We start from the raw sequence: 26355 nt of genomic DNA on the forward strand, positions 1-26355 counted from the left end.
ACCAAGAAAATTATGATAGACAAGCAGTTCGGTACATAATTAGTTTAAAGAGCTAAAGGGAGTTCACTGGTAATTTTATGTGCTGAATTGCCTGTGAAGTTGATACTAAATATAAATCAATATCATGCCCCTACTGGAGAGAGGAACATTGACATTGAGTAATAAACAGTGTTTACACAAGTTTTTTCCCAAATCATTTCATGCAAGATCAACCAGTATTTTTATTTTGAGGCTATAAACTGATAGCATTCAGATTTGATGATCCATCTTTTTGTTACATACAATTTTAAATTATAATGTATTAATTTAATGATAAGTGATACACAATACATCAATAAAATGAAACCAACAAAAAACTTCATTCAGTCCTGATGGGTTCTTAGGATATAAAGCATTGTTCCTCATAATGGACTGTGGAATAGTTTAAGAGATGTGATGTATCATTACAAAAATGTTTGGACACAAGTTCTTCACTGTTCCTTTTAATGACACATACTGTTTGTTTTTAGAAATCTCTAACCAATATGTAAATGATGCAATTAGACATATGAAAGACTTTCAAATGTTGTATAATGTTTTAAGTTTGGCAGTTGTTAGAATTAACCTTGTCATTATGGGTAGCTAGGGATCAGAGGATGTCATCATATTTGTAGACTTGTATTAACAATACTATTTTATGAATGTATATCAATAAACTTGGGATCAAATTTTAGTATCACCCATTAGTTAATATAAAAATAGCTAAATATCACTTTTGTGTGTCATACTGATACTTTGGACTCTAGCTTTGGTGAAATTAAATTTTATGATGCCCACAGTACAATATCCAAAGTTTCATACAAACCATAAACTCAAATTGACATGTTGAAATGTACTACAAGAACCTCCTACCTTTTCTATTTCCTGATATATAATTATATTTATCAAATCTATCATTCTGCCTTTGACCATATTTGTTTATAACTAGTTTAAAGTTCATTTTTCTACTGCAACTTGTGAATCTGAACAAATATACCACAAATAATCTATTTAGAACAAGTATTGAAAGTTTCCTATAACAACTTGCATTAACCAAACCCAAGAAAAAGTAATTTAGGTTTAGTTCCTCATTTTTATGAGATTGATAAGATGAAGTTTGTCAAAAGTAACTTATTGATTATGTAGAAGGATACAGAGGACCTAGTAAATGTTCTGAAAAGAACTATCAAATGTTTAATAATTAATCTTAATGCATCCTTATTAACCTAAAATTTTGTTTATGAAAGCCTTGTAATGCCTATAACTATTCCCGTATGCTATCATGGTTATCAGGTGGGGTAATTTCACTCAGCTGATAATTATAGGATTAATGTGAGTGAAAACCTGTAAGGAGACAGTATGTAATTTTTGAGCATTTATGGTGCAGCAGCAATATTTTTATGCTTATCTTTGTGGGGAATTTAGACAAGTTGTTCAACATTGAATGTGGTAACATTTTCCCATCAGGATGAAAACTATTTCATGATGGGGGTTTTTGGCCCTGTAATTGTAAAGTTCCCAGATTCTACCATTCTGCAGGATGTGGTATTCAATACTGCACTGTAGGCATCACATTTCCGTGACAGCAGAGTGCACTTAAACTAATGAATAAGCAAGGTGTATTACTGACTTTCTTAACCCAACAAAGAACAAAGGCTACGAACAGCTAACTTTATTTTTTTCCATGATAGAGGCCAATGAATATTTTACAAGTCTTTCTAGTTATTTTCAAACAATATAAATACAACATTTGGCATCTTTAAATTAATTAAATATTTCATGACATGCTGCTGAGAGATCGATGTGTAAGACCACTCCATGGAAAAGCAGAATGTCCATTCAACACTTCTTGACTTTGAGAGGCACCATCTTTGCTTTGTGTAGATCTTTTCTGATCACATAACTCAAAAAAAAGGAAAAGTTCCAAACTGACTTGGTGTCTTTGGAGAGGCACAATTATATGTAAAGTCTTCTGATTGAAGATGAGTTCGATTAAGTGTTGGTTCTGATGTACTACGATGGATCTTTGGAAGAGAACGAGCCAAGGACTCCAGTGATGCAAGAATCTACAAATTAATATTTATAACCATTAAAGAAGTAGTGTTCCATTCATAAAAGGTAAATTTGCAAATCACAATTTACTGTAAGGAAACGCAACATACCTGTCGAAATAGAGGTCTTTCTTCTCGATTAAACTTAACACAATCCTCAATCAGTCTAATCAGAGCTTTAGGTGTGTCAGATCTAGCATTACTTAAATCAGGCCTTAAATAACCATGACCCACCATGAACAGGATCTAAAAACAAAATGAATTAATCAACTAACAGCCCTCATTTTATACGTAACATATGAAATGAGATTCAGCATTTATTCTGAAAATATTTTTTTAGAAACAAATTCATAAAGTAAGAGTATATGAGCTTAATGCAAAAAAAATTATATTAACTAAATATCTAATACATAAGGTAATTTACAAGCACAGGGTTACACACCACTTAAATAATTCCAGCTTTGACAAATGTTATCACTGTTTTTAACAGGTATAATCAAATCTGATGAACACACCTGGTCTTTGTTATTGATACGAGCATACGGCAACTGCCCTGTAATCAACTCATACAAAACTATACCGAAAGCATAGACATCAGACTGGAAAGAGTAAGGATGAGGGTCTTTCATTCTGATTACTTCAGGAGCCTAAAACAAAATTTCAGTTTAACTATTACATGTTAATTTGATATTTTGATGTGATTTTATAACACAAATTATATCCAAAACTGCACAATAGCATATTTATAAACAAAATTGTTTTTGAAATTCACCAATCAGTTACTAATTTCCAACTACAAGTCCCAAACTGGATTCTCGCTTAAGTGCACACAGGTTTAAAGTAGTTTCAGGCACATGCTCTGGTGTCATCAACAATTTTATAAAATTTGTAGAGATTATTTTGACATGTAATGCTTAGTTAACAAAACTGTGCAATTTAGAATTTTGTAATAATAAAAAAGGCCTGTCAAATTTTTTATATAACTGGTACAACCATAGCTACAATTTAATTACTAGACACACTCCACTACAGACAATAACATTGTGCAAAAATATTAAATGAAATACTCTTTGTACATACAAATTAGCACACTGTCCATTTGCACTTTCTGTATTAACATACACATCTTATTTAGACAATATTTATCGTGTATCTAGAGTACGGGAAGTTAGCCATAACACTGATCAGCCCATTCTCAATGAGCAAGTAGGCACTTTAATTACACAGTTTTTATTGACCCATTTGTTGATATGGGTACACAAAATCTGGTTACCCATAATTTCACAGTATGCATTTCTTAAATATGTAGCATGATCTCTGACTAAAGTGTACAACCATGATCTAAATTTTGCTGAGGAAAGCAACTTTGAACTGCAATAATTATCAGACATTTTACAACAAGATGTTAAATATTCATTTATACTATCTTATAGAATATACATAAAACAGAATTAATTGTCACTCCCTCTGTGTGTCTTGTTTGAATTAGAAATGTCATATTATTATCCTTCTGTTACAAAAACCAATCCTTTAAATAAAAGAATAAAAACCAATTTCTGTTATATATTTCAATATAACATTATTTTTAATGCCAGTAGGATGGAGACTACCATGTAACCTCACCATCCACAATATTGACCCTGTTGGTTGATTAAACTGTTCTGATCCACTCCACCTGGTTTTCACAGTTGCAAGGCCAAAGTCTCCTATCTTGACAGTCCAGTCTTCATGGAGAAAAATATCTAAAGCCAAGTTAAGCATAAAATGACAAAAACAAACTACAAACCTAAATATTTTACCATACCTCTTCTATCAGAAGTTTCATGCAAGTGTTCTTAACACATACACACACCCTTTTTGCTAGTGTGTTAGATTGTTTATAGTACACAAATCTGACAAAGAGTTATTTCTGCTACTTTACAAAAATTATGATGGTACTTAAGCTTTTCCTTAACTATTATCCCATATTGCCAGATTTTTGTTATTATAAAAAATATAGGTTGTGCCCCCCTAGTGGAACAGCAGTATGTCAAACTTGGATGCAATATCTATGGTGGGCAGAGTATGAATAGTTCTTGATGATGAGAAACCCACTTGAAACATGTGTCCAGCAATGGTTTGTTGCAAACTCTCTCTTTGTTAACCTGAAGATGACCTAGGAAGGTTGAAATGTTGTTCTATGCTTATCAATAAAAGTGTTAATACCCATACCAGCTCTTCTGAGATACAAAATATGGGTAGCTCATTGTTTAGCCTTGTGCTTAACTATAAAAAAGTTGTGGATTAGATAAAAAGTATATAAAAACGTACGTATATCCATCTTGTTAAAATGTTTGATTACATTCCTTTTAAAATGTATATAAAAGTTTACAAATATAAATGTTGGATTTTTTTTTAAATTTCTATAATCACCTATTCTCATCGGTTTATTATATTTTGTTTTTATAATCCAATGACTGGGCCTTCAACCCGGAATATTTTATACATGAAATATAGGTAAATACAAGACTTTCTAGTAAAAATGACAGGGAAAACTGTTTAACACTCCTACGAAAAAAAATATTTACATCCACTAAAGTGATTTTGGGGCCTATCAGGCCCCATATATTTTTCCAACAGAAACACAGTGATTTAGCAACATTCATTACAAACAACTTTAGAATGGCTCTGACAAACATTTTTTTTACAATTTGAGCAAACAATTTTCGACTGTCTATCTTTTGATCTGCCGCACAAATGGCATTGTCCTCTTTTTGCCCTCTTTGCAGGCAGTTTACATGAGGTTGTTTTGTCATTATCTTTGCAGTAAATTTCTTTGATTTCAAGCACCAATTGCCGTATAAATTCTCTTCTGGCTCTTGATTTATGTTGACGAAGAAATTCTGGATGTTTTGTCAAGTATAGAATGAAATCATTGTATGCAGCAAGATCTAGAATGTTAGAGAATATGCAGACTGACCAGCGCTTTGATCGCCTCTTTGTTGTATAATATCTCACCAGTTGATCGAGAGTGTCGACATCTGCCTTCATTGCATTGTAAAGATTGACGATTTCAGGCTTTCCATTCTCTTCTACTTCACCAGACTGATGCTGAGAACTCAGTAGTAGCACATATTTTCCTGGTTTGTCTGAGTGCCTGAGAAGAGTGATGTCGTCATGGAAGAAAAACTTTGGTGATAACTCTCTAGATTTTGCATTTATTTCAGGAGGCAGGAAGGTTCTTGATTTCCGTATGGTTCCAACAAGTCCTGTTCTTTTTTTGTTCAGTAGGTACTTGGCAAGTGTCATTGTTGTGAAGAAATTATCTGTCCTTATTGTCCTTCCTTTTCCAAGAAATGGCTGACTCAGTTCTCTGACTATTCTTTCTCCTTGATTTGTTTCTGTCGAATTTCCAACCTTTCCAGTATAACTTTGAGCGTTGAGGAGGTAACTTGCATCTGTTAGGCACCAAATCTTTATTCTGTATTTGCCTGGCTTTGTCGGAAAAGATTAACTCTGTTACATAGTTGTTCATCCACTGTCATTTCCAGTTGTAACTGTTTTGCAATTTTCAATGAAAAATTCCAGACTCAGAGTGCATCTTTGAGAGTGGATGAATCTAATTTTGTTTGAATTTGAGTGAGTTTTGATCTGTTCCATCATTTTTATTATTCAGAAAAGATTAAATCCATTTCCAGAATCTTCAACAATTGGTTCTTTCATGACAGTGTTTGTTGAGTGAATGATCTGTCCCATCATATTATCAGATTAAAATTTTGAATGTTTCAATGGTGTAGAGACTCTTGGAGCAGCTTGCCTTGGAATGCCTGGGTTCCCATTGAATATATTGAGAGCTGCAGTTCTCCTGTTGATCCTTGAAGGTGTTGTTGAATAACTAAAATTCTTATCTTTGGACAAAAGTTCGCTCACTGGCATAGTAGTAAGATCTTCTTGATTACTTTCTTCACTTTCAGAAGGGTACAGCACGATTTGTTCATCATTTTCGGCTTCAGAAGGATCATCATCACAACTTTCAGAGTAGTCTTGACATTATCATGTTCACTTTCATTGTCGGATGGTTTTCAGTAAATGTACAGCTTCATCAAGAGATATCATTTTTGACACGGTTTGAAGATTTCAGCTCCTATATATATAGGATTTGTGGATTATTCTAGAATATTCTAGAAGCTTCAAGAATATTCTAAATACTTCTGTAAAGTTTCTAGAATGTTCTACAACAGGCGTGGGCAAACTAGGCAATAATCAGGACCGTCTAAAATTATTGTTGGAGTAGAGTTATTATCCTAAATATCCATCTTTTGAAAAGAAGTTGTAAAATTAATATATTTTTACTATAATTTGCTTTTTTGGTTGCCCAGGCCTGTTCTAGAATTATTCAGGAAATAAAGTCATGTTTATGTTTTTTGATCTAGGGCCTAATAGGCCCCAAAATACCCTTAGTGGATGTTTTAAAAAAATTTTCTAAATATTATTTCACAAATGTCTGAAAAGTCAAAATATTATTGCTCCTTAAAATATAAAGGGATAGGGTCAGTTAATGGCAATTTCATTTAAATACAAAATTATTAGCCTAATATTAATAACCTTTCAAGTTGCTCTGGGGCCTATTAGGCCCCACTTTTTGTAGGAGTGTTAAGAAACAGGGCATATTACTGAGAAAAACCCATATACAGCAGTTCTTGTAACTAATGGTTAAAAGAACAAATATGATGTGTTGCAACTCCCATGGCTTAATAATTAATTATTAGCTAATGGAGCTTATATAATACTGTTTTCTGATTTTTTGAAACATTGTACAAGTTGTAAGAAACAAAATGTATCACAGAATATTAAAATATTCCTATGACAAGACTTCTCATCTCTTTTGGTGATGTTGAGCAGAAAAATTATTGTAAGCATTGTAAGTTTAGTGAACTTGTTGTTGACTAGCATTCAAATATATGAAAATGTAAATTGAAATTGTTACTGATTTATAATAATTTCAAATGTAAACCACATATTTAAGCAGTTCTTGATCGAAATTCACTCAAGAAATCTCTTATACACACCTACTCAGTTTTTAATTCATTATAAATAACAGGTTTACTTTTCACTATCAATTTACCTTAGTATTTGCAATCACCTATGGCAAGCTGACACATGTATTCTCTGCCATCACCTTTTGATTTCATGTCCTTAGCATTGGAATGTAAAATTAATGCATAATGATCTAACAGAGCAAAGAAGCCTTGAGAAAAAAAAAAAAGGCACATTTTGAACTGTAGGGTAATAATCACCTCTATTGTAAAATTTAATGATCTAAGAAGTATTACATTATGAACAAGTACCAAACCTTTAGTGTAATTTATCATTAAAAATATTTGGTGAGAATACTGGGGAAAATTATTAATTTATAGACTTCAAAGGAAAATCAGCTATTTTAAATAGAAATATAGGAATAACTGGATAATACAGAGCTAACAGGAGAACTATTTAAAACAGTATTTGTTTTTGTTCAATGAATCCATGAATAATGATGTATTTTCTTAATAACTGAGTAAGTACAACAACACTGTACTCTTTTTATAATCATATGTTGTGTTAATTTTAATCTCTAAGTAAAAAAAAGGGTTATTAAAGAGTCTCACTAGTATGTAAGTTTATTGCAACTCCACCTTTTTCACAAATGGTAAAATTTTGGGAAATATTGTTTTCATCTACAAAACTAATCTGAAAAAAGACACTACAAATTAAAAAAAACCGATTTAATAAGTAATTTCTATTAACAAAATACTAAACACAGTATAAAAAATCAACAACACTTCAAACATCTCAAATTGTTTCTTATCACTAGCATTAAATTAGTATCAGAGGAAAACAGTATAATCATAAGTAAGCTTCTACATGACCGAGAAATAATAATCTATATACAGCTATGACCAAAAGGATACTGTTTGACTTCAGGTCTCTATGGATGATATTCTTAGCATGAAGATAGCTATAGAAATAAAACATGCAGTTATTTTGTCTTGACAATGAAGATAAAATATTTTACTCTAGCAATGAAATGTAAATGAAGTTTTATTACAAAAACTTACTAATGATGTTTTAGCATATCATGAAGTCCAAGCTGAAACATCTTTTAAATAAACATCATTAAACAAAGACTTGTACCAGTAAAGGTTTAAAACATTGTAATGGAAGAATCAGTACCAATAACATTTATCACAGGTACTACCCATGTAGTATATTAAGAATTTCTAACATATATATATATATATATAAAACACTTACTCCATTCCCTGAGCAGTTTGTCTGGCAATGTTGATAAGTTCAAACATTTCAAATTTGCATTCTTGGACATAGAGATGTTTATACAGACTAGAGCCTTCACACCACTGAGTTACTATAGTCAGATGAGGCTTAGACACACAACCCATAAAGAGTAAAATGTTCACATGACGAGTTTTCCTAACAAAATAAAAGTTCTTACAAGTCACAAGATATAACAAAGAAGATTCAACATCAAAAAGTAATTCACCTGATACAGTGATAAATGAAGCATAGATGACAAAACAAAAAAAGAAACTAGCTACATATAAAACATTTATTTTTATTATTCTAAGTTTTCCTTTACATCATATTTAGGAATGTAAAGAACATACAAGCTTAAGTATATCTCTGAAAAAACTGTGTGGCAATAAAAACATGTTTCTTGTAATTATAAAGTCTGTATTTTATTCAATCAGAAGGAAATACTACAAATAAAATATCTTACCTTAATACAGCTACTTCATTTTTAAAGGCTTGAAGCTGGGCAGGAGTAGGATTGGTAACATTCAATTTTTTCAAAGCCACTGGGCCTATTAAAAAGAAGAAAGCCACACCTGATAAATTCTACTGTTTAAAACCTTCCACAAGACGTTTTTTTAGCATAATCTAAAAGCAACTTGACTATGGTTAATTACCAATTCAGACTTAAAATATAAAAAGAATTGTATTTTGGTAGAAACGTGCAAGTATTTACTTCATAGTTATGTATACTGTGCCTAATGTGTTTACTGGTACAACTTCTTAGCTCTCTAGTATGAACTTATTTACCATGCCAGTGAGCCCTATACACAGTTCCAAATGATCCAGAACCTATTCTTGGACCAGTAAGAATTTCATTTGAAGGGATCTCCCAATCTTCAATAGATTCCCTGGTTGTACGCTGCTACAAATACAAAATTATTAAAAACTTCATTTCAGAAGCATCTTGTATAGTTGAATTATCTCCTTTTGTTAAAATTGCACTTCAGAGTTGATACTGTATCAGATTAATAGATATTAATAAGTATACTTACTAACAATTAAAAAGCTAGAATACAAACTGAAACATCAAAATTTTTTTTGGTTACATATATATAAATCACAGAAATTTTGTCACAAAAATCCATTAAATACAAATAGGATAAAAAAGTGTTGTTTAAAGTACCAGCAAAATTACATTTAAAAACTACTAAATTTTCTGTCATCTATAACACAAAAACTATAATGTTTTAAAACCAATATCAGTTGTTAAAGAACTACCTCCCATTATTTTTAGTTTCTTTTCTTACCCATGCTACAACCCTATTTTGAAAGGAATTATTTTTTAATGTTGTCTGGTACACAAACAGTAATCAGAGAAAACCTGACTTCATCAAACCAACATGTGGTCTGTATCAAAGTGGAAATCCCAAGTTTCGTTTGACATGTGTTTGAATTGAGATCATGACAACTCCTAGATCAGATACAAAGGCGTCTAAACAGTTAGATATAAAGTTATTTTCAAAAGAAAGTTGAAGCAACAACATTAACTGATGGCAGGAAATTCACTTCCAAAAGAAAAGACAGCTCTGTAGAAACTGAAGCTTGCAGCAGTGATCAGACTGTCAGTGTGAAAAAAAATATACCCACGATTTTCAGAGAGTTGTTAAAGAAATTTGGTTTTTACAGTTTCCTTGGCTGGAACATTTTTCTCAACAAAATACATTTCATTGCAAATTATGCAGGGACAACAAGACAAATATTTATGCTACCACTGGGAAAACTACTACTAAGCCTAAAAAAGACGACTTGGTGAAGCATGCACGGTCAGAAGATCATCACAGTGCAGTAGCATTACAAGTTTTGAAGAAGGGCATATCAACTGCTGTGAATGTGTATGTGGGTCTAAAGGTGGCATTCAGACACAGATGGCCACATTACTTGTATAAGCAAAGGAAGCCATCCCAACTGTGAAGTTTCATTCTCTCTTTTCACTACAAGTATTCAATGTAAGAATATTCTTCATTCTAGTATTAATAAGATACTTTGTTTTCTACAGTATTTTCTCAAAACAAAAGGCAATTTGACAATTTTCTAAAAGTGACACATTTTGAAAATATCTATCAAAAATTAAGTAGCTAGCCAACTCTTCCAAATATCTTTATTACTTTAATTGGTGGTCTTATTTCAAAACACAAGTTCTTATATATTTTTTAACAGGGAGTGACCTCTCTAAAGAAACTACAGACTCGGTCACAAAGTGGAACAGAGAGCTTCATATATGCCCACAGCCAGTCTCTGGATGATATATTCAGGATGAAATGCAGGCAGACTTTCGGGCATCACCTTTCCTATTTTTTGCTCTTGAAGCAGACTAAGCAACTGATCCAGGAAACACCACTATACTGATAATTTATATCAGGTATCTTTCACCATTAGGTGATGTTACAAGTCAATTCTTTGTTGTGCGTGAGCTGACCAACACTGGGGCTGATTCTATCTACAACAGAATGCGCTCAGTCATGGCAGATCGAGGATTGTTTGATGTTGACTTGGTTGGACTTACAACTGATGGTGCAAATGTCATGGTGGGAATAAAAACAGGTGCTGCTACAAAATTTAAGGAGGAATGCTCCTGGATAATAACAAGTTATTGTTTGGCCCACAGATTACAGTTGGCAGCTGAAAAGGCAGCAAACCAGGTGCCATACCTTGTGAAGTACATTTCAGTTTTGAACCAGTTTGCAAAAAGCCTGAAATATTCTCCCAAGTTGTGTTGAATTCTGGAAGAGAGCAAAGCAACAAAATCACGCAAGTGTTCTTTACACGATGGCTCTCTTTTAATGATTCTGTCCAAGCACTAGTCAACTGTATTGCATCTGTGATAAGTTGCCTGCAGGTGGTAGCAATGGAATGTGGTACTCAAGGCCGAGCCTTGCTACATGGTTTAGTCCAGCAAATGTCATGTTACAGCTTTGTCATGATGACACTTTTTTTGGGTGATGCTGTTGGCATTCTTGACTTTTGTCAAGATCTCCACAGAGCTGATTTATCTTATGATCAGGCTAAAGCAATTATTGATAGGTCAATTCTGTCACTGGTACACATCCCTGGTCCTTACACACAGACTGCACTGAAGGAACTCCCACAAGCTCCTGATGCCAATGGTTACACTTCTTACAGAGGCCATGACAAAGATATCGATAAACAACATGAAAAGTACAGATAAGCTGCTGAGTCATTTGTTGAAGAGTAGCATTCCCAGACACTAATATCATATCATTTTTTTCAATATTTAGCCCATATCACAGCACAGCAGTATCTGATGAGGATGATCTGAAGAAACTCATCCAGCACTTCTTTCGTCAATTAGGATGAGGCACCGACTGAATGGCTGCTACTAAAGAACATAATGGAACAGGATGCTCACAAAAAACAAACATGAAGAGTTTCTACAAGGAATACATCCACCAGACCCATCAAACTTTCCCAAATCTGTCTCAGCTTGCAGCAATTGGATTAATAGTTCCAGTTACATCTGATGACTGTGAGCAGTCTGTCTGTGGCTAAGACAGAAATGTTACTCAACTTATCCATGGAGTCTAAACCTTTAGATTATTTTAACTTCGACTCTGCATTCAGATACTGGGTCACTCACAAAGACAGATGTGGGTACCATTCCCTGTTGAAGAAATGTGCTAGGAACCTCAGGTGTCAACTTCTACCACATCTGTTGAGAATGATTTGGTTGAAGAGCTGCCATTGGATTTATCTACTTACTAGTCATGCTACTGTATTCTAGTTTTAAGTCTTTTTTTTTCTCTGTGTTATTTTGAGAAATGCATCTCTTTATTTTCCTCTTTATCGTGTTTATTTTGTTCTTTTTGACGGAGAAGATTGCTGGGGAATAAAAAAATAGTACAAAACTTAATGTCTTGTAGATTTTCACATAATTACAACTATTTTTTTACTGGCTACCTAAAATTGTGGCTAAACAACTGTCACTGTGGCTAAAAGAAAATTACTTTGTTTAACCACAGTGGCTAAGAGAGTTATTTTTCTTGTGGAAGCCCAGTCATGTGTGTATGTGTAAAGTAAGAAACAAGACAAACTGACAGTAATGGTGCATCTCATGCTAGATAACATAATACAGGAATGAAAAAATCAAAGAGAAAGTACCAAACACAAACAAGGTTATAGCAAGATTTGCTACCTGTTAGAATGCAGTAGGTAATATCAAAATGTGCTTACTACTTTTTTGGAACTTTCGTCTGCAGACCTAGCTCGAGGTCTCCAAGGTTTGTGAATATTGGTTGGTGAGCCCTGTGCACTTTGTGTTCTGGTTGGACTGGAACTTGGACTGTGATTAGTGAAAGCAGAGCTCTGCTGATAAGGTGGAGCCAGTGAGCCAGGACCTACAGATAACCAGGAAGTACTAATTACACAAAATAGAGATAATTCTGAAAACATATGTACACTTCAGTATTATTTAGCATTAGCATCCTAGTGTTAAATACCACTTGATGATAATAAGGTCATTGTGACTCTATGTTGGTATTGTAGGATTAAATATTTCAAACATGTATTATATTCAAAATACAGTTCCAAACAAAATGATTTATTTGTTTAAAGTGATAAAACAAGTGACACACTCATGATTAATGAAACAGAGAGAAACTTTTAGTAATATTACAGAGACAGAGCTTTGATAAAATGTGTGTGCATACATGTATGAGTATTTATTAATAGCATACAAAAAGATCATGTCATGAAATGTATAATTTGCTTGTAAAAAAGAAAAGGAATATGAAATATTAGAAAAGTAATTCTCTTTAAAACTGCTCATAAAAATTACTATTGCTTTAAATTAAAATCCACTATTTTCAAACTGATATGATAAAAATAAAGATCTGACATCTCAAAGAGTTATGAAACTTGTACAAAACAGTTTTTTCCATTTCTCTTGGTTAAAGGTTAGGTATAACAAATATATTCAATGTGTAAGGTGGCACTTACTGCCTCCTGGACTTGGTAACTCAAGTTGGCGGTGCTTGGACACTGGTGAATGGGTTGGGCTGCCTTTATATGTGTGCGAGCGATAGAAAATCTCATGCCGAGGGGTCAAGGGAGAAGACACTAGAGCATGCAGGGAAATGGAAAAGACTTGAACATGCAAATTCACCACTGGTTTGAATAAAGGAGGTGCAGGTTAGAAAAGTCCAATTAATAGCACTCTCTCCTTTCATTACGTTTTCAAGATTGACAGCCATTATCTCAAATTTCTAGCAAATTAATTTTTTAAATGCTAGTTTCTTTATGATGGTCTTAGAACACATATGAAAGCCAATATATTTGTCTTTTTAAATAATTTATAAAACTGTATTATAAAGTAATGTTTCTATAGCTTAATAGTAGCAGATAAAAGATTTGAAACTGTTTAATTTTCTTCCTTTAATAACTAATATCACAAGTAGTCACCATAACAATGGGATAAAACAAAATTGTTAAAGACATTTCTCAAATGTATAAAAGTATACCACACATTAATTAATGAGTGAATCTGAAACTACCTGACAAAACTAGTGAGTAACATAGTAAACCAATTACATAATTTATGTCACAGAAATAAAAATACTGTATACATTACTTTGTGTAACTAGTAAGATCTTTAAATTTTAAAAGATGTCACCTGTAGCTACCTAAACTAAAAGCAATTGAGAGGATTCAATATGGTACTTAACAAGAACAAAATTTATATTCAATGATCAAAGCTTCAATAAACTAGGTTCAATAGAATTCAATAATTCTATAGTTTCCTCAAAATGTTTAATAATGATAATTAAATCTAAGATTTCATGTAGAAATTACAGAACTACTTGAGAATTATCTTAAGTTTTTGAAACTTAAATGTTCCTAATATTTCTGTAAAATCTTAAAACCTAGTAACATGAAATCATTTGGAATTTTATTTTCAATTTCTATTATTGATTAGAACTATTATTGGACAGAGTCAAGGTGAGCAAAATCTACCTGGTGAAAGCCAAAACACTTGTTCTAAAATGTACTTTTCTCAGTGAAAGACAACTGATGTTTAATAAGTTTCAGTCATACAAAAATACAATTTTTACAATGTAGATTAAGAATGGTTCATATCTTTGTGAAAGTGTTCTCTGTGTCTATCTATAAATAAAACTACATCTACCATGCTTATTATTGTTGTTTCTACCACCATTTTTTTCCTTTGCTAGTAAGGAATAATACAATGTCATTAAAAGTTCTAAAAAGTACTAATTAATAAATGTAACTATTACTATTAATGCATTCCTCCATCAGGCAAACTCATTCTCAGGTACAAAAGAAGTCAAATGGGAATATATACTTTCATGTCTAGAGATTGCATATTCATATAAGTGAAGAAATAATGTGAGGTCAAAGCTCAAATCACAAAGAATGCCAAGCAAATAGAATCCAGAATTTTGCTGTGCTTATCTCGCAGGAAGAAAAAGTACTCCTTGCTGTATAATGTAATAATGCATGCTCTAAATATAATTTAATAACTTTTATCCCCCCCTGCCCAAAATATAGCTCAATAACTATATTTATACATTTAAAACCCCTGACTAATCAACTAAGCAGAGAAAATGGGGAACTGAGATCATGATACATACAGGGTGAGTTTTTATCTATGTGACTTTGATCCATGATGTAGATTCTTGAAACTCTAAGTATTGTATCCTAAACCAAACCATTAGTTGTACTGTTTTTACTGAGCTCAAATCCATCAGCACTATCAATTTAAGAGTACTTATAATTAAGTTAAAAATGTACAGATTCTAGGGGCATGACAATAGCTTCCATGCACAGAATGCTAATATCATAAAAGATTATTAGTCAGAGCTAATAACTTATTTCTGTTTTAACACTGGTTTCATAATGCAAAAATTATCATATTTTGTTTACAATCAAGTTTTACATTAGAAAGTTGATTTTATTTACTTTTTACTATCACTTAGTTCTGAAAATATGCCCACTTAACATTTTACATCCTTTACAATAATAAGCCAACATTTTAATATACTGAAATTAATAAGTTTTTCTACCCAAAGTTCAATAATTTTATGTCAAGACATGTTTATCCTGTTATAGGTTGTATGAAAAAAATTATGTAATTAATAGTTTTAGTAGATTTCAGTTGGATTTTTATTGTATTACATACATTTTTCAAAACTTGTGATATCATGAGTTTAAATCTATTAAAATGTATACTAGTTTCAACATGACAGAGAAATGACAGTATAATGAAAAATCATGTAATTGCTGCAAGTGCATGGTTTTAGTTGAAATATCAGGGAAACTAATGTAGGCACATATCAAAATATTAAGTATTGTATAAAAATGTTGCATTTTATACCTAGTTATATACAAGTTCATGTTAGAAAGTTAATGTTTACAATCTAAAAATAACACTTACCACCAGAAGAATTCTGTGAGCGAAGCCTAAGTGCAAATTCCTGTAAAATTATGAAGTACTTTAAGCTGACTTGCTTTAATTACAGCACTTGAAAATTTGAAAAAAAAAAACTTCAACCTTAAAAATTTTCCAAATGTTGACATGGGTTATATTCAATATTTATAAAACTTTATGGTTACTTCTCTTAGTCATTAACACACACCCAACACAGTAATATTATAAAAATTAAACTTACCAATACAATTAACTAATAACAGCAACAGATTATACTATTTACATGCTACAACACATACAAAAACAAACATAACAATACAAATCTTTGATTCTGAGTTTTTCTTTTATCAAAAGTTACTGCTAGTCTGAAATTATTGATAAGTTATTAACTCAGTACATGTTGCTGATCGTAAAATCACTTTTGCAATGGTAAATTCAAAATTTAATAACAAAGTATTTCTAAATACATTTAGTTATTTAAACATAAAGATGGAAAACACAAGTAATATATGCTTTTGTAGCAATTTGTAGACAAAACATGAAAAAGTAATCTCTCATGCTCCTGAAGTGAAGTATTCATCTATAAAGTTAGGGACAACCCTCAATACTTAACTTTATTTCTTTAAGCATGAAAAAATGCATTATCCTGAAGAGGATAAAGATTTCCAAGTTACTGAGTACATAGGAGCCTTTTCTAACACTGAATGTACAGTACTTTCTCAGTCTCAATCTGGGTAATACATTTTCATTCTAAAATTTAATTAAATATCAATCATTTAACACTTTATGCAATGGGTTCAGTATAAAATACACAAGTTTGTCTCCACATTTGATTGCATCAAGTATTTGTACTGTATTTTTAATGTGGTATCTTCACAAAATTTAGTATAATTTTAACAAACATTACAAGTCTTTTGTGTATAAAAAAATTAGATTTTCAATGAAGTATTTTTACTGAAAATTTGTCTGTGAATATATCAAGTCTGTTTTGTCACAAGTCCAAGCGTGAAGTGATTTCTATGTTACGACAAAAAACTATTCTTCATCCCCAAATCTCGAATCTTCTAAGTACATTTCAAAAATTTGTTTTCAGTGAAACTTTATATTTTATCTATTATCTTCTCAACCTAACTCTATACAATGTTGGTTAATTTGAGTGATCCTGCTACTATCAAAAACAAAAATCAAAATAAATCTACAGTACTGTGCAAGTGTTAGGGCAAGAGAATATTTTGTTTTATTCTTTCTATTTTACAGGACTAATGCTTCCATGCCATAACAGATCATAAAATTCAACACTATGGTAATACTCCACTAATCACTGTTGAAAACTGAATGAGTCAGGATGAGAATACTAATCATTCTTTAGAACTCCCATATATTTGTAGGAAGAAAATCTCATAAAGGTTCTACATGAATGAAGGTACTGATGAAATTTGAGGTCTGAAATAACTGTCATGGTACCCTATGCAATGTCTTAACTATATAGAAAGAAGCTCGCATATGGTACTGGTATATGCTAGAAGAAATCACTTTATTAGCAGTCTACAAGTAATCCTTGATCAAAACAGTGTTAAGCACTGTATAGTAAATGGCCAAAAAATGTAGAAGACTAAGTATAACAGAATTTCATAAAAGCTTTACATGATAATGGTTGGAGTATCTAACAAACTGGTGCAGACTTGAAATACACTGCAAACACTGTCAAATACACCCCAGATTGTGAGACAGAGATAAGTAAATGTGAAAATAGGAAAGGAAGTGGTAAAATACCTAAATTCAATGATACTGATGTTAAATAGTTTTGCTTATAAAGCACTGAGGACAGAAGGAATACTAACACTCAGCTGCAGCATAAGTTAAATGACCATGTGAGAAATGACAGAAAAGTGCCAGACCTACAGAATCAAAAAAATCTATGAGAACAGAATATTTGATTATTCAGCAGCTAAAATACCTTTAGTTCAATCTCCAAATATTGTCAAGAAATTGAAATTTTCTAAAAATTAAAAAAACTGGAATGTTGATGATTGGAAAAGGGGGGTTATGGCAGATGAGTCCAAGTTTGAAGTATCTGGTTCAAAGCATAGGTTGCAAGTCTGGTAGTTTTTTTTTTTTTTTGGAATTTCGCACAAAGCTATTTGAGGGCTATCTGTGCTAGCCTTCCCTAATTTAGCAGTGTAAGACTAGAGGGAAGGCAGCTAGTCATCACCACCCACCGTCAACTCTTGGGCTACTCTTTTACCAACGAATAGTGGGATTGATGGTTTGGGGGTGTTTCTGCTGAGGCAACAGAAGATATTTAGAAAAACAGTAGGAATAATGGACCAGCATAATTACCACCAGGTACTGGTCCATCACAGTGTACCCAGTAATTTGTGTATTGTTGGTAACGAATTCTACTACCATGAAGAAAACGACTCCAAATGCTCCTCCAATCATGCAGAAGTTGCTCAGCTAAAAACAAAGCTACTGGAATCATTCAAATGTTGCAATGTCCTCGCACAACTCCGATCTCAACCCTATTAAACAGATCTAGGAGCTGACAAATCAAAAACTTAACAAATTAAAAGTTATTTCCAACGAAGCTTTATGGAAATATATTAAAGACATTTGGAGTAAAACCCCAAAGGATACTTTGATTATATACATGTTGCAACAATGTCTGAAAGACTGTTTGCAGTTATTAAAGAAAAAAGGGATACACAAAATGTTAACTATTTGCTGAGCTTAAGCACTTCCACTAAATTTCTGTTGCATTGAACATAAAATTAATAAAATTTTAATGCATCACCTGTGATTTAACTTCAATTGTTCTTTGAAAGTAGCCTGAAATCTAACTTTTGACTTTGTCATAACACTTTTTCACAGTATGGTAAATTATCATTTTTTCCCTCCTAGAATGACTTCAAATTGCAGTATGAAACATTGATTTATCCAAAGTTGTGTTAAACGTTTAATAAAATACATCTATTTATTGTTTTATTTCTCTGTGATTGCCCTATGAACAACTAACTACTGCTATTCATGCCATAATAGGTTTTAAATCATTTGGGGAACGTGGAGTTGTGGAGTTCATGTTACTATTTAATATAGATCAGGAACTCTCATACTTTAAGTATTTTAGCTTCACATATAAATTCAATTTGTATCAATCATGAGAGCTATGCTGTACAACTATGCTCAGAGTACATGAAAATGTTCTAAATTCTAGAGGTGCTGTTTTTTTCAATACTAATTTTATGATATTTGGATGTAATAAAAAGTGCAGTAGCCTTTTCTAACAAAGTTTATCTTTGTAATCGTTATTTTATGTATGATGTGTAGTGTGCATATGAGAACTGAGTTTTAAGAACCAATAATGCATAACATTTTAGTGGGCACATGCTCCAAAACCAAAGTAAAACAACAAAAACTGTCTGTATATATTTAAAATTAATTGTGGGTGGATATATCCCTCAAGTTATAAATTTCTGGTCCCTTACCTCCAATGTCATATCATGATTCACCGTGTTATAACAAACATTAGGAGCTGAAGTTGAGCGTTCTCTCTGGCCTAGTGGTGGAGGGTGAGGCCTGGGTACATTTCTGGGAGGAGAAATCATCATGGTTTGTTGTAGGTATTGGTAGTTAGGTGCATATGGAGAAAATGAACCTGCAGTTGACTGGATCATGTTGCTAGAAGATTCATTCATAGCTAATAGTCTAGAGAACATAAGTTATATCATACAATAAGTGAACCAAACATTACTAAGCTAAATGACAAGAACATATATATAAACCTTAAATCAAAATATAATTAAAAAAGAGAATAACAGATCATGGTAATAATAAACATTGTTTTAAGTTATTTACAATTACAGTGAAGAAACTATGCAGGTATACTCCCGACTACATTGAAGAAATAAATCACATTCAAACAACTGCAAAAAATATATTAAATATTAAAAAAGTGCAATAATATCTTGAAATAACAAAACCATACTTTTCAAATGGATGAACCCAATTATAAAACATCAAAAACAAAAATAACTGAGTATCAACATGTTCCAGTATCAGATAGTTCACCAAAAGTTGAAAATAATTTATTCAACCAAAGTGCAATATTTTATTGATAAATAAAATTGTGAATGCACACTAAAATTGTTTATTAATGATTTTCGACACTATTAATATAAACTTAATTTTTTAGTAAATTTAGTATTCCTTAGTCACTTAGAGATAAGGGAAAATGTAACCCTTTGACAGGAATTCTTACTTGCTCTTTAAGGGTAGTTATTTATCCTTACAAAACAGTAAATATACCAACATAATTTTAATTATAATCCAATGAACAATTTAAAATACGGATATGAGTTTATTACAAAAATAGCAGTTTGTACAAACATTTTCAGGGCTTACTTACATTTCCTTTTTGCACTTGTGTGTGTGTGTGTGTGTGTGCATATATATATATATATAAAAATGCAAAGTATTAAAAGAATGACTAAATATAGATTTTAGCGAGTTGTGTTATGTTGAATGCAGCACTGTTTAAGATTAGATGTTTGCAATGTTAAAATACCAACTCTATAGTTTCCTACAAATTAATAACTCAATTTACTAATATTAACAAGCTAGAATATAAAATAAGAACCTTGTATCTTTTTATTTTGCTGAGATGAAACACATATCAAACATTGTGGCTCTGTTCAACTTTTCCAAAGTTTCAAATATATATATACACACACAAATACACTTTTTCCTCTGCCGTTGCTATATAGCCAGTACAACTACTGCATATCTGACAAACTAGAAATTATGCTTTAAACTTTAAATAACAGAATGACTTAAGCAAAGTATTAATAACAATGTCTCTGAAGCTCTTTTGTTCATTAAAAATACATATTCCAGATACTGATTATTAGTACTGTTCAACCACATTAACATTAACACTCAGTGCCACTACACAAATACACTGATATTAGGTAATCATAACTATTAGTCTTAATTATGAGTATAAACATATGAATACTTACACAGGCTGCAAAGAGATACTGAATGAGAGAATGTTTGTCTAACAAAAAGTGATCAACAGTGTTTTAGCTCTTTTACAAGATCATTAAAAATTTACAATCTGCTACTCATATTATACATTGGCCATACAAGGGGTATCATTTCAGAACTATAAATCTAAAAAAAAAACAGAATGTTTAAATTTGTACAAAAACAGGTTGTGGTATAGAACCATATTAATCTTGACATTCTAGATCTTACATTTACTCATGCTTACGTGTACTGTATAACAAAATTCTTTAATAAGTTTGAGATTTAATATCTGTGAATTTTCAGCACTGATTTTTCTACTGAACTAAAACACTACACTGAACAACAATATTAAATATCATATGTATGCATGTTTTCTCACATTTTCAACTATACACCAGTGTATGACATTTTGTATTACCAATATTCCTTGTTCGATGAACTGTTTTCATGACATAAAACAAAAGAATATTATCTATATTTAACCTGGTCTACTAATAATAATTGAATAAAAAAATTGCTCTACTTTAAAGCTTGTAACTGACTAAAAGATATATTTAAGCTTTATAGCCTAGTCTATGACAAGAAAGAAGTATTACTGCTTATAAATATTGTTGTCTACTCGAAGAGGTTGACATAGCGTTGGTACATCACCAGCACATCGCTGATGAAATCGATATCCACAAGTCTGACAGCGAAACCCATGAAACAGAATACCTCGACAACATTCACAGAAAGCCAAGGTGAAGAAGGTTTTCCTAACCTGAAACAAGACAACCATTGAAACATGCAACAATAATAATATAAACAAAAAATGAGGTAATAGAAATCTCAACAATTTAACACTTCTCATATAAATTATAAATGTTCATTATAGTGGTGTTACTTTTCATAAGGTAAATCATAGTTTACAGCAAAATTTTTATAAACAATAGTTAAGCCTAAAAGAAAGTAAATTGTCATTTCACTGAAAAAGCCATTGAGCAAATGTAAATTTCATTAACAGTTGTAAAACAACTTTAAAACCAGTGGTTCTACTACCAGACCAACTGGACAAGGCAAAGCATCAACAATGCCATCACATGACAACTGTCTGTCAATTTTGGTTTGATACAATCATACTGTATTATCTGTGATCAAAACAGACGTTCATGGTCATAAAAGCATTAAAATACTATTAACTGACTTTACAAGGACAGTCTATATGCTAGAAACCTAATAATTTGAATTCCATTCACAGCAAGGCACAAAATAGTTTACATGTAATGATGCCAAGAATATGTCCATAAATTAATGGCATGTGCAACAATTTTTATTTATTTATTTATTATTATTTGTTTAATACAGATGAGCCAGATTTAACTACTTACATCAGCACAATATTAACTCTTACAGCAGGGGCTCAGTCCCTGGGACTGACCTCAAACTATAGAAAGTACAAAATGGTTACATTTCATAACTTTTAAATTAGTGAGCACACATTAATGCAATTTGGCAGATTATTCATACAAAAATACATTTTTTTAATATTGTGTTTTAAAGTTTGTTAAGCCTTTTTACTTTTTGGATGTTTCCTATCCAACATGCAGAGTAATTTTCATTTTAAGATCAAAAATACTTTTTACATTAAAAAATTTTTATATTTTGACTGCAAAACCTTTACAATATCCATACAATTATCAAATGTTTAAGGAAAAAAGATTGTTATTTTCACTTATGAACCTCTATGTGTTTAGAAGAATTGACCAATCTCATATCTGCCATAAAAACTAGAAAATAAAAATAAATTAGGCTTCTTTATAATGCCAATAATTACAACATTAAAAAAAAACGTTTAGACAAATAGTTTAAATATCATAATTTTATACATTTGTATATATTTATTATATTGAATTTTCAGCCACACTTGGCTAACAATACAGAAGTAAGAATGACACTGCACATGTGTACTTATGTTACCATGTCTAGTAATATAAAACTGACCTTTGGTCTTTACAAAGTGTCCCTATTTTGGCTGTGTTTTAACACAGCTAGTTTTTTACAATATACAGTCACATTTCAATTACTACACATTAAAATGCATGCATATTATTACTGTTTAGAAATAAGTTATTAAACTTATTTTTCATAAAATATAGAACAGTAAATAAAGAAGTAAAGCAAATGATTATCTCTTCTAGTCGTGTTCTTTGTACTCAGTTGCTGCTTGATGTAGGTTGTTAAGCCTTTTAAAATTTTGCACATTGAGGATATTAAAATGAAATGAATATTTTAAAGTTTTATACATACACTTGAATATTCCAAAAAAATCATAAAATACACTAATGATACCACAGAATCTATTATAGTTTATCAAGTTCAGTAACTAAACTCTATTTAGATCTAAAAAAGAAAAAAATAATAAAATTTTGAGTAGACTAAAGACACAACTAACCTCCTTGAAATCTTGGTTTGAAAGAAAGAGACAGTCTTTAAACACATGAAAATAGCTGAGAAAACTATTACAGAGACATTCTAAGATGTCATTTAGTTATTTATGTCTTATACATTGGCAATTTTGATATACTAATTCTTATAAAACTATAGAGGTGGTATTTTGACATCACAAAAATCCAAGTGCAGCCAGTGCTGCATTCAACATACCACGCGACACAAAAATTGATGGTTGACTGTGTTTTTTAATATTTACTTTTAAATTACAAAATTGTGTAATGTATAATATAAAAATTTAAATTACAGTCTACAGTTTGATACCAAAGTTACTGACATAAATTCATGCATTGCCTTTTACCAGTAACTTGGCTGGAAAGCGTTAATGCCACACATAATGATTACATCCTCTGATCCTTTGTACTGCTAAAAATCAAGTTTAGTTGGTCATAACATAAACTTAAAGAATGACACTGCTTGCCTTCACTGAGCTAAACTTGTCACTGTATTTCTTGAAGAAGAATGAATTGCCCAAATGTAGTAACCTATATGCACTGGAAACAGCTTTTTTTGCAAGAATGGTCAGATAAATGATTTTAAACAAAATATCAGTGCCAGGTTACCTCTGCTGCTCTTAATGACCGTATTTTATACCAAAATTAAAAGTAATACAATACAGGGAAGTTGATGGTATCACATCCAATTCAAAACCTAAAATATTAAAGGGCAGGCTTATGTAGCAATATTTTCAAAGCTAAACAAAGACAAATAATTTTTGCCATTTTTGTTATTGAGCTTGACACACAGAGAGGCTATATAAATAGGCAAATAATGGTACATTAACTGAAATGGCAGAACTTAATAACTGAAGTACAATATATCCATCACACCTGATTGCTGCTTGCTACAATAAGCATAAGTTTCATAAACTCGTAGCAGATATCCCACTGCTAATACTTTCTTAAAGGTTTAAAAAAAAAGCAAAGAAGTTGAATATAAGGTAAATTAAGAGCTTAGAAAAATAAAGATTGTAAATAGTCCTAAATACCTTAGTTTAACTTTGTTACATAAATGGATAACAGAACTATATTTGAAAAAATATATAATTAGTTTCCAGCAGCATTAAAACAAATAGAAAGGCTTCAGGGGTTGAGAAAAATTAGTTACTTTAACAAAAGGTGACAGGGGGCACTATTTTTAAAAAAGAATGGTATTGTAAAATATTCACAATCACGATCCCACATTAAGGTAGAAAAAGTCAGAAAGCAGACCAATTTCTATTGAATACATACTATTGGAAAGAGCTTGCACATTACCAAAAAGTATCTTTGATAGGTTAGTCTTACAAAAGAGCTGCCTTTAGAAAAACTACTGATTATACACTATGAGATAGGATTCATGAAATAAAACTAGTATGTTACCATGGTTTTAAGTTTGAAGGAGAAAGTTTTAAGTTATATGAATTATTAGTTTATATAATTTTAACTAGTATGCCTTTATAAAGGTATTATTCATCATTTACAAAACAACCAAAACTACTAATTGTGACAAAAAGGTAAAAATAAGAGATTTTGAAAAAAATTAACTGTTATAAAGTTTGTTGTGCACTTTATATTTTCATGTGAAAGTTTCTACACTATTCATATTTCTTCTCCTTCTGAAGTTGCTATGTCTATATCTGAATCTATTCAAACTCTAGACGGGATTAAATAAATTCAGTTAATAAGGAAGCAACTAATGAAACATGCAACAAAACCTATTACTCACCAACATGGTCTTCTAATGGGCATTAGAAACATTAAATCAATGTGGGTAGTGCCTAGTATAACACACAAGTTTGTAAAGAATTTACATAAAGCTAACCAATAAGCTTTTGAAAATCACTCTTGTAAAAAAAATAAAAAAAATGAAATTTTCATGTTATTTTACGGTTAATTGATGAAGTACTCAATGCCACAATTACCATTTTATTGTGAAGTATGTAATCACAAATCAGACTGTAAAAGTAGTTTTCTTGAGCATGCAAATTTATTATTTTTCATTTTTATGATACAGCATTATTTACTAAAATGTTTTCAGTGGGCTCATCACAAAAAATGCTTTTATGGTATCATTCAAATACTTCAACAAATTCTTTAGCAAACTGTTGTAAATGACTGTACAACATTGCAGAGTTAAGTATACTCATCAGTTCCTAGATACAAGGCAGTTGAGTTACAGATTAAAAAGGTATCCATTATGGAAAGGCTGTTAGTAAAGTGGGTTGCAATTACTGGGGGGAACCCTGGACAAATTAGCTGCATATATACAATAGAAAAAAAAAAACTGAAACTGCTGGTTGCTTATGTTTATACAATTGTTTTAAATTAGTGTTTTACACATTAAAAGGTGCTATTAAAGAGGTTTTTCAAGAAGATATTATGCGATAAATTGATTAAAGTTTTGACGGCAATCTTCCACGTCTAGAGAAGATCAAAATACTTGAGATAAAAGTCAATATTTTAGAAAAAGAGGTGGAAAATCTGGGGTTTTTCCATAGTAAATATAGTTAAGAAATATTCATGAAGTAATTGAAGTTCTCTTGCAATTTTACCAAGGCATTGTTGACCATTTACAAAACATAACCAAAACTAATAATTGTGATAAAAAGGTGAAATTAAGAGATTTTTAAAAATTAACTGTTATAAAGTTTGTTGTGCACTTTATAATTTCATGTGAAATTTTCTCCACCAGCCATATCATCTCTAATGCTTCACAGAGTAATTATTGATTTGCCATACCATGTCTTGTATTAAAGCATCTTGTATCCAGTTTGATCTCAATAAATGTGTTATACCTGCAAGCAAATATTTACATATTTTTTGGGAAACTGGGGAGAATGACACAAGTATAGAGCAAGAACAGGCTTAATGATCTTAATGATCACTTGCATTTAAGAAAGTATGACTGATAATTAGTATTTATTACATACTAGTAAAATTATATAAACTCATAATTCATACAATTTAAAAAGTTTCTCCTTCAAACTTACAAAACCATGGTACTATACTAGTTTTATTTCATGAATCCTAATAAGTTAATGTTTTAAAAAACATA

General features: G+C 31.2%; 1 protein-coding gene across 9 annotated transcripts in view; it reads right to left on the reverse strand.

Moving 5' to 3' along the window:
- Positions 1–1675: 1675 nt before the first annotated feature.
- The window catches only part of LOC143237503 (serine/threonine-protein kinase A-Raf-like), a 61178-nt gene continuing 36498 nt past the window's right edge, over positions 1676–26355 (reverse strand). For 3 of the 9 annotated variants that reach the window (XM_076476836.1, XM_076476840.1, XM_076476838.1), the window contains 13 exons: positions 21429–21592; positions 19290–19509; positions 15811–15850; positions 13356–13475; positions 12591–12754; positions 9150–9264; positions 8827–8911; positions 8343–8519; positions 8000–8046; positions 3693–3811; positions 2585–2716; positions 2181–2315; positions 1676–2084 (listed from right to left, as the gene is read on the reverse strand). In XM_076476836.1, coding sequence (XP_076332951.1) covers positions 1923–2084; positions 2181–2315; positions 2585–2716; positions 3693–3811; positions 8000–8046; positions 8343–8519; positions 8827–8911; positions 9150–9264; positions 12591–12754; positions 13356–13475; positions 15811–15850; positions 19290–19509; positions 21429–21592 — 1680 coding nt within the window. In that variant the 3' untranslated portion in view covers positions 1676–1922. The remainder of the gene's footprint in view (positions 2085–2180; positions 2316–2584; positions 2717–3692; positions 3812–7999; positions 8047–8342; positions 8520–8826; positions 8912–9149; positions 9265–12590; positions 12755–13355; positions 13476–15810; positions 15851–19289; positions 19510–21428; positions 21593–26355) is intronic. The other 6 variants (XM_076476837.1, XM_076476839.1, XM_076476843.1 and 3 more) reach the window with 3 other exon arrangements.

This window comes from Tachypleus tridentatus, chromosome 13 (genome assembly GCF_004210375.1).
Source record: "Tachypleus tridentatus isolate NWPU-2018 chromosome 13, ASM421037v1, whole genome shotgun sequence".
Taxonomy (NCBI): domain Eukaryota; kingdom Metazoa; phylum Arthropoda; class Merostomata; order Xiphosura; family Limulidae; genus Tachypleus; species Tachypleus tridentatus.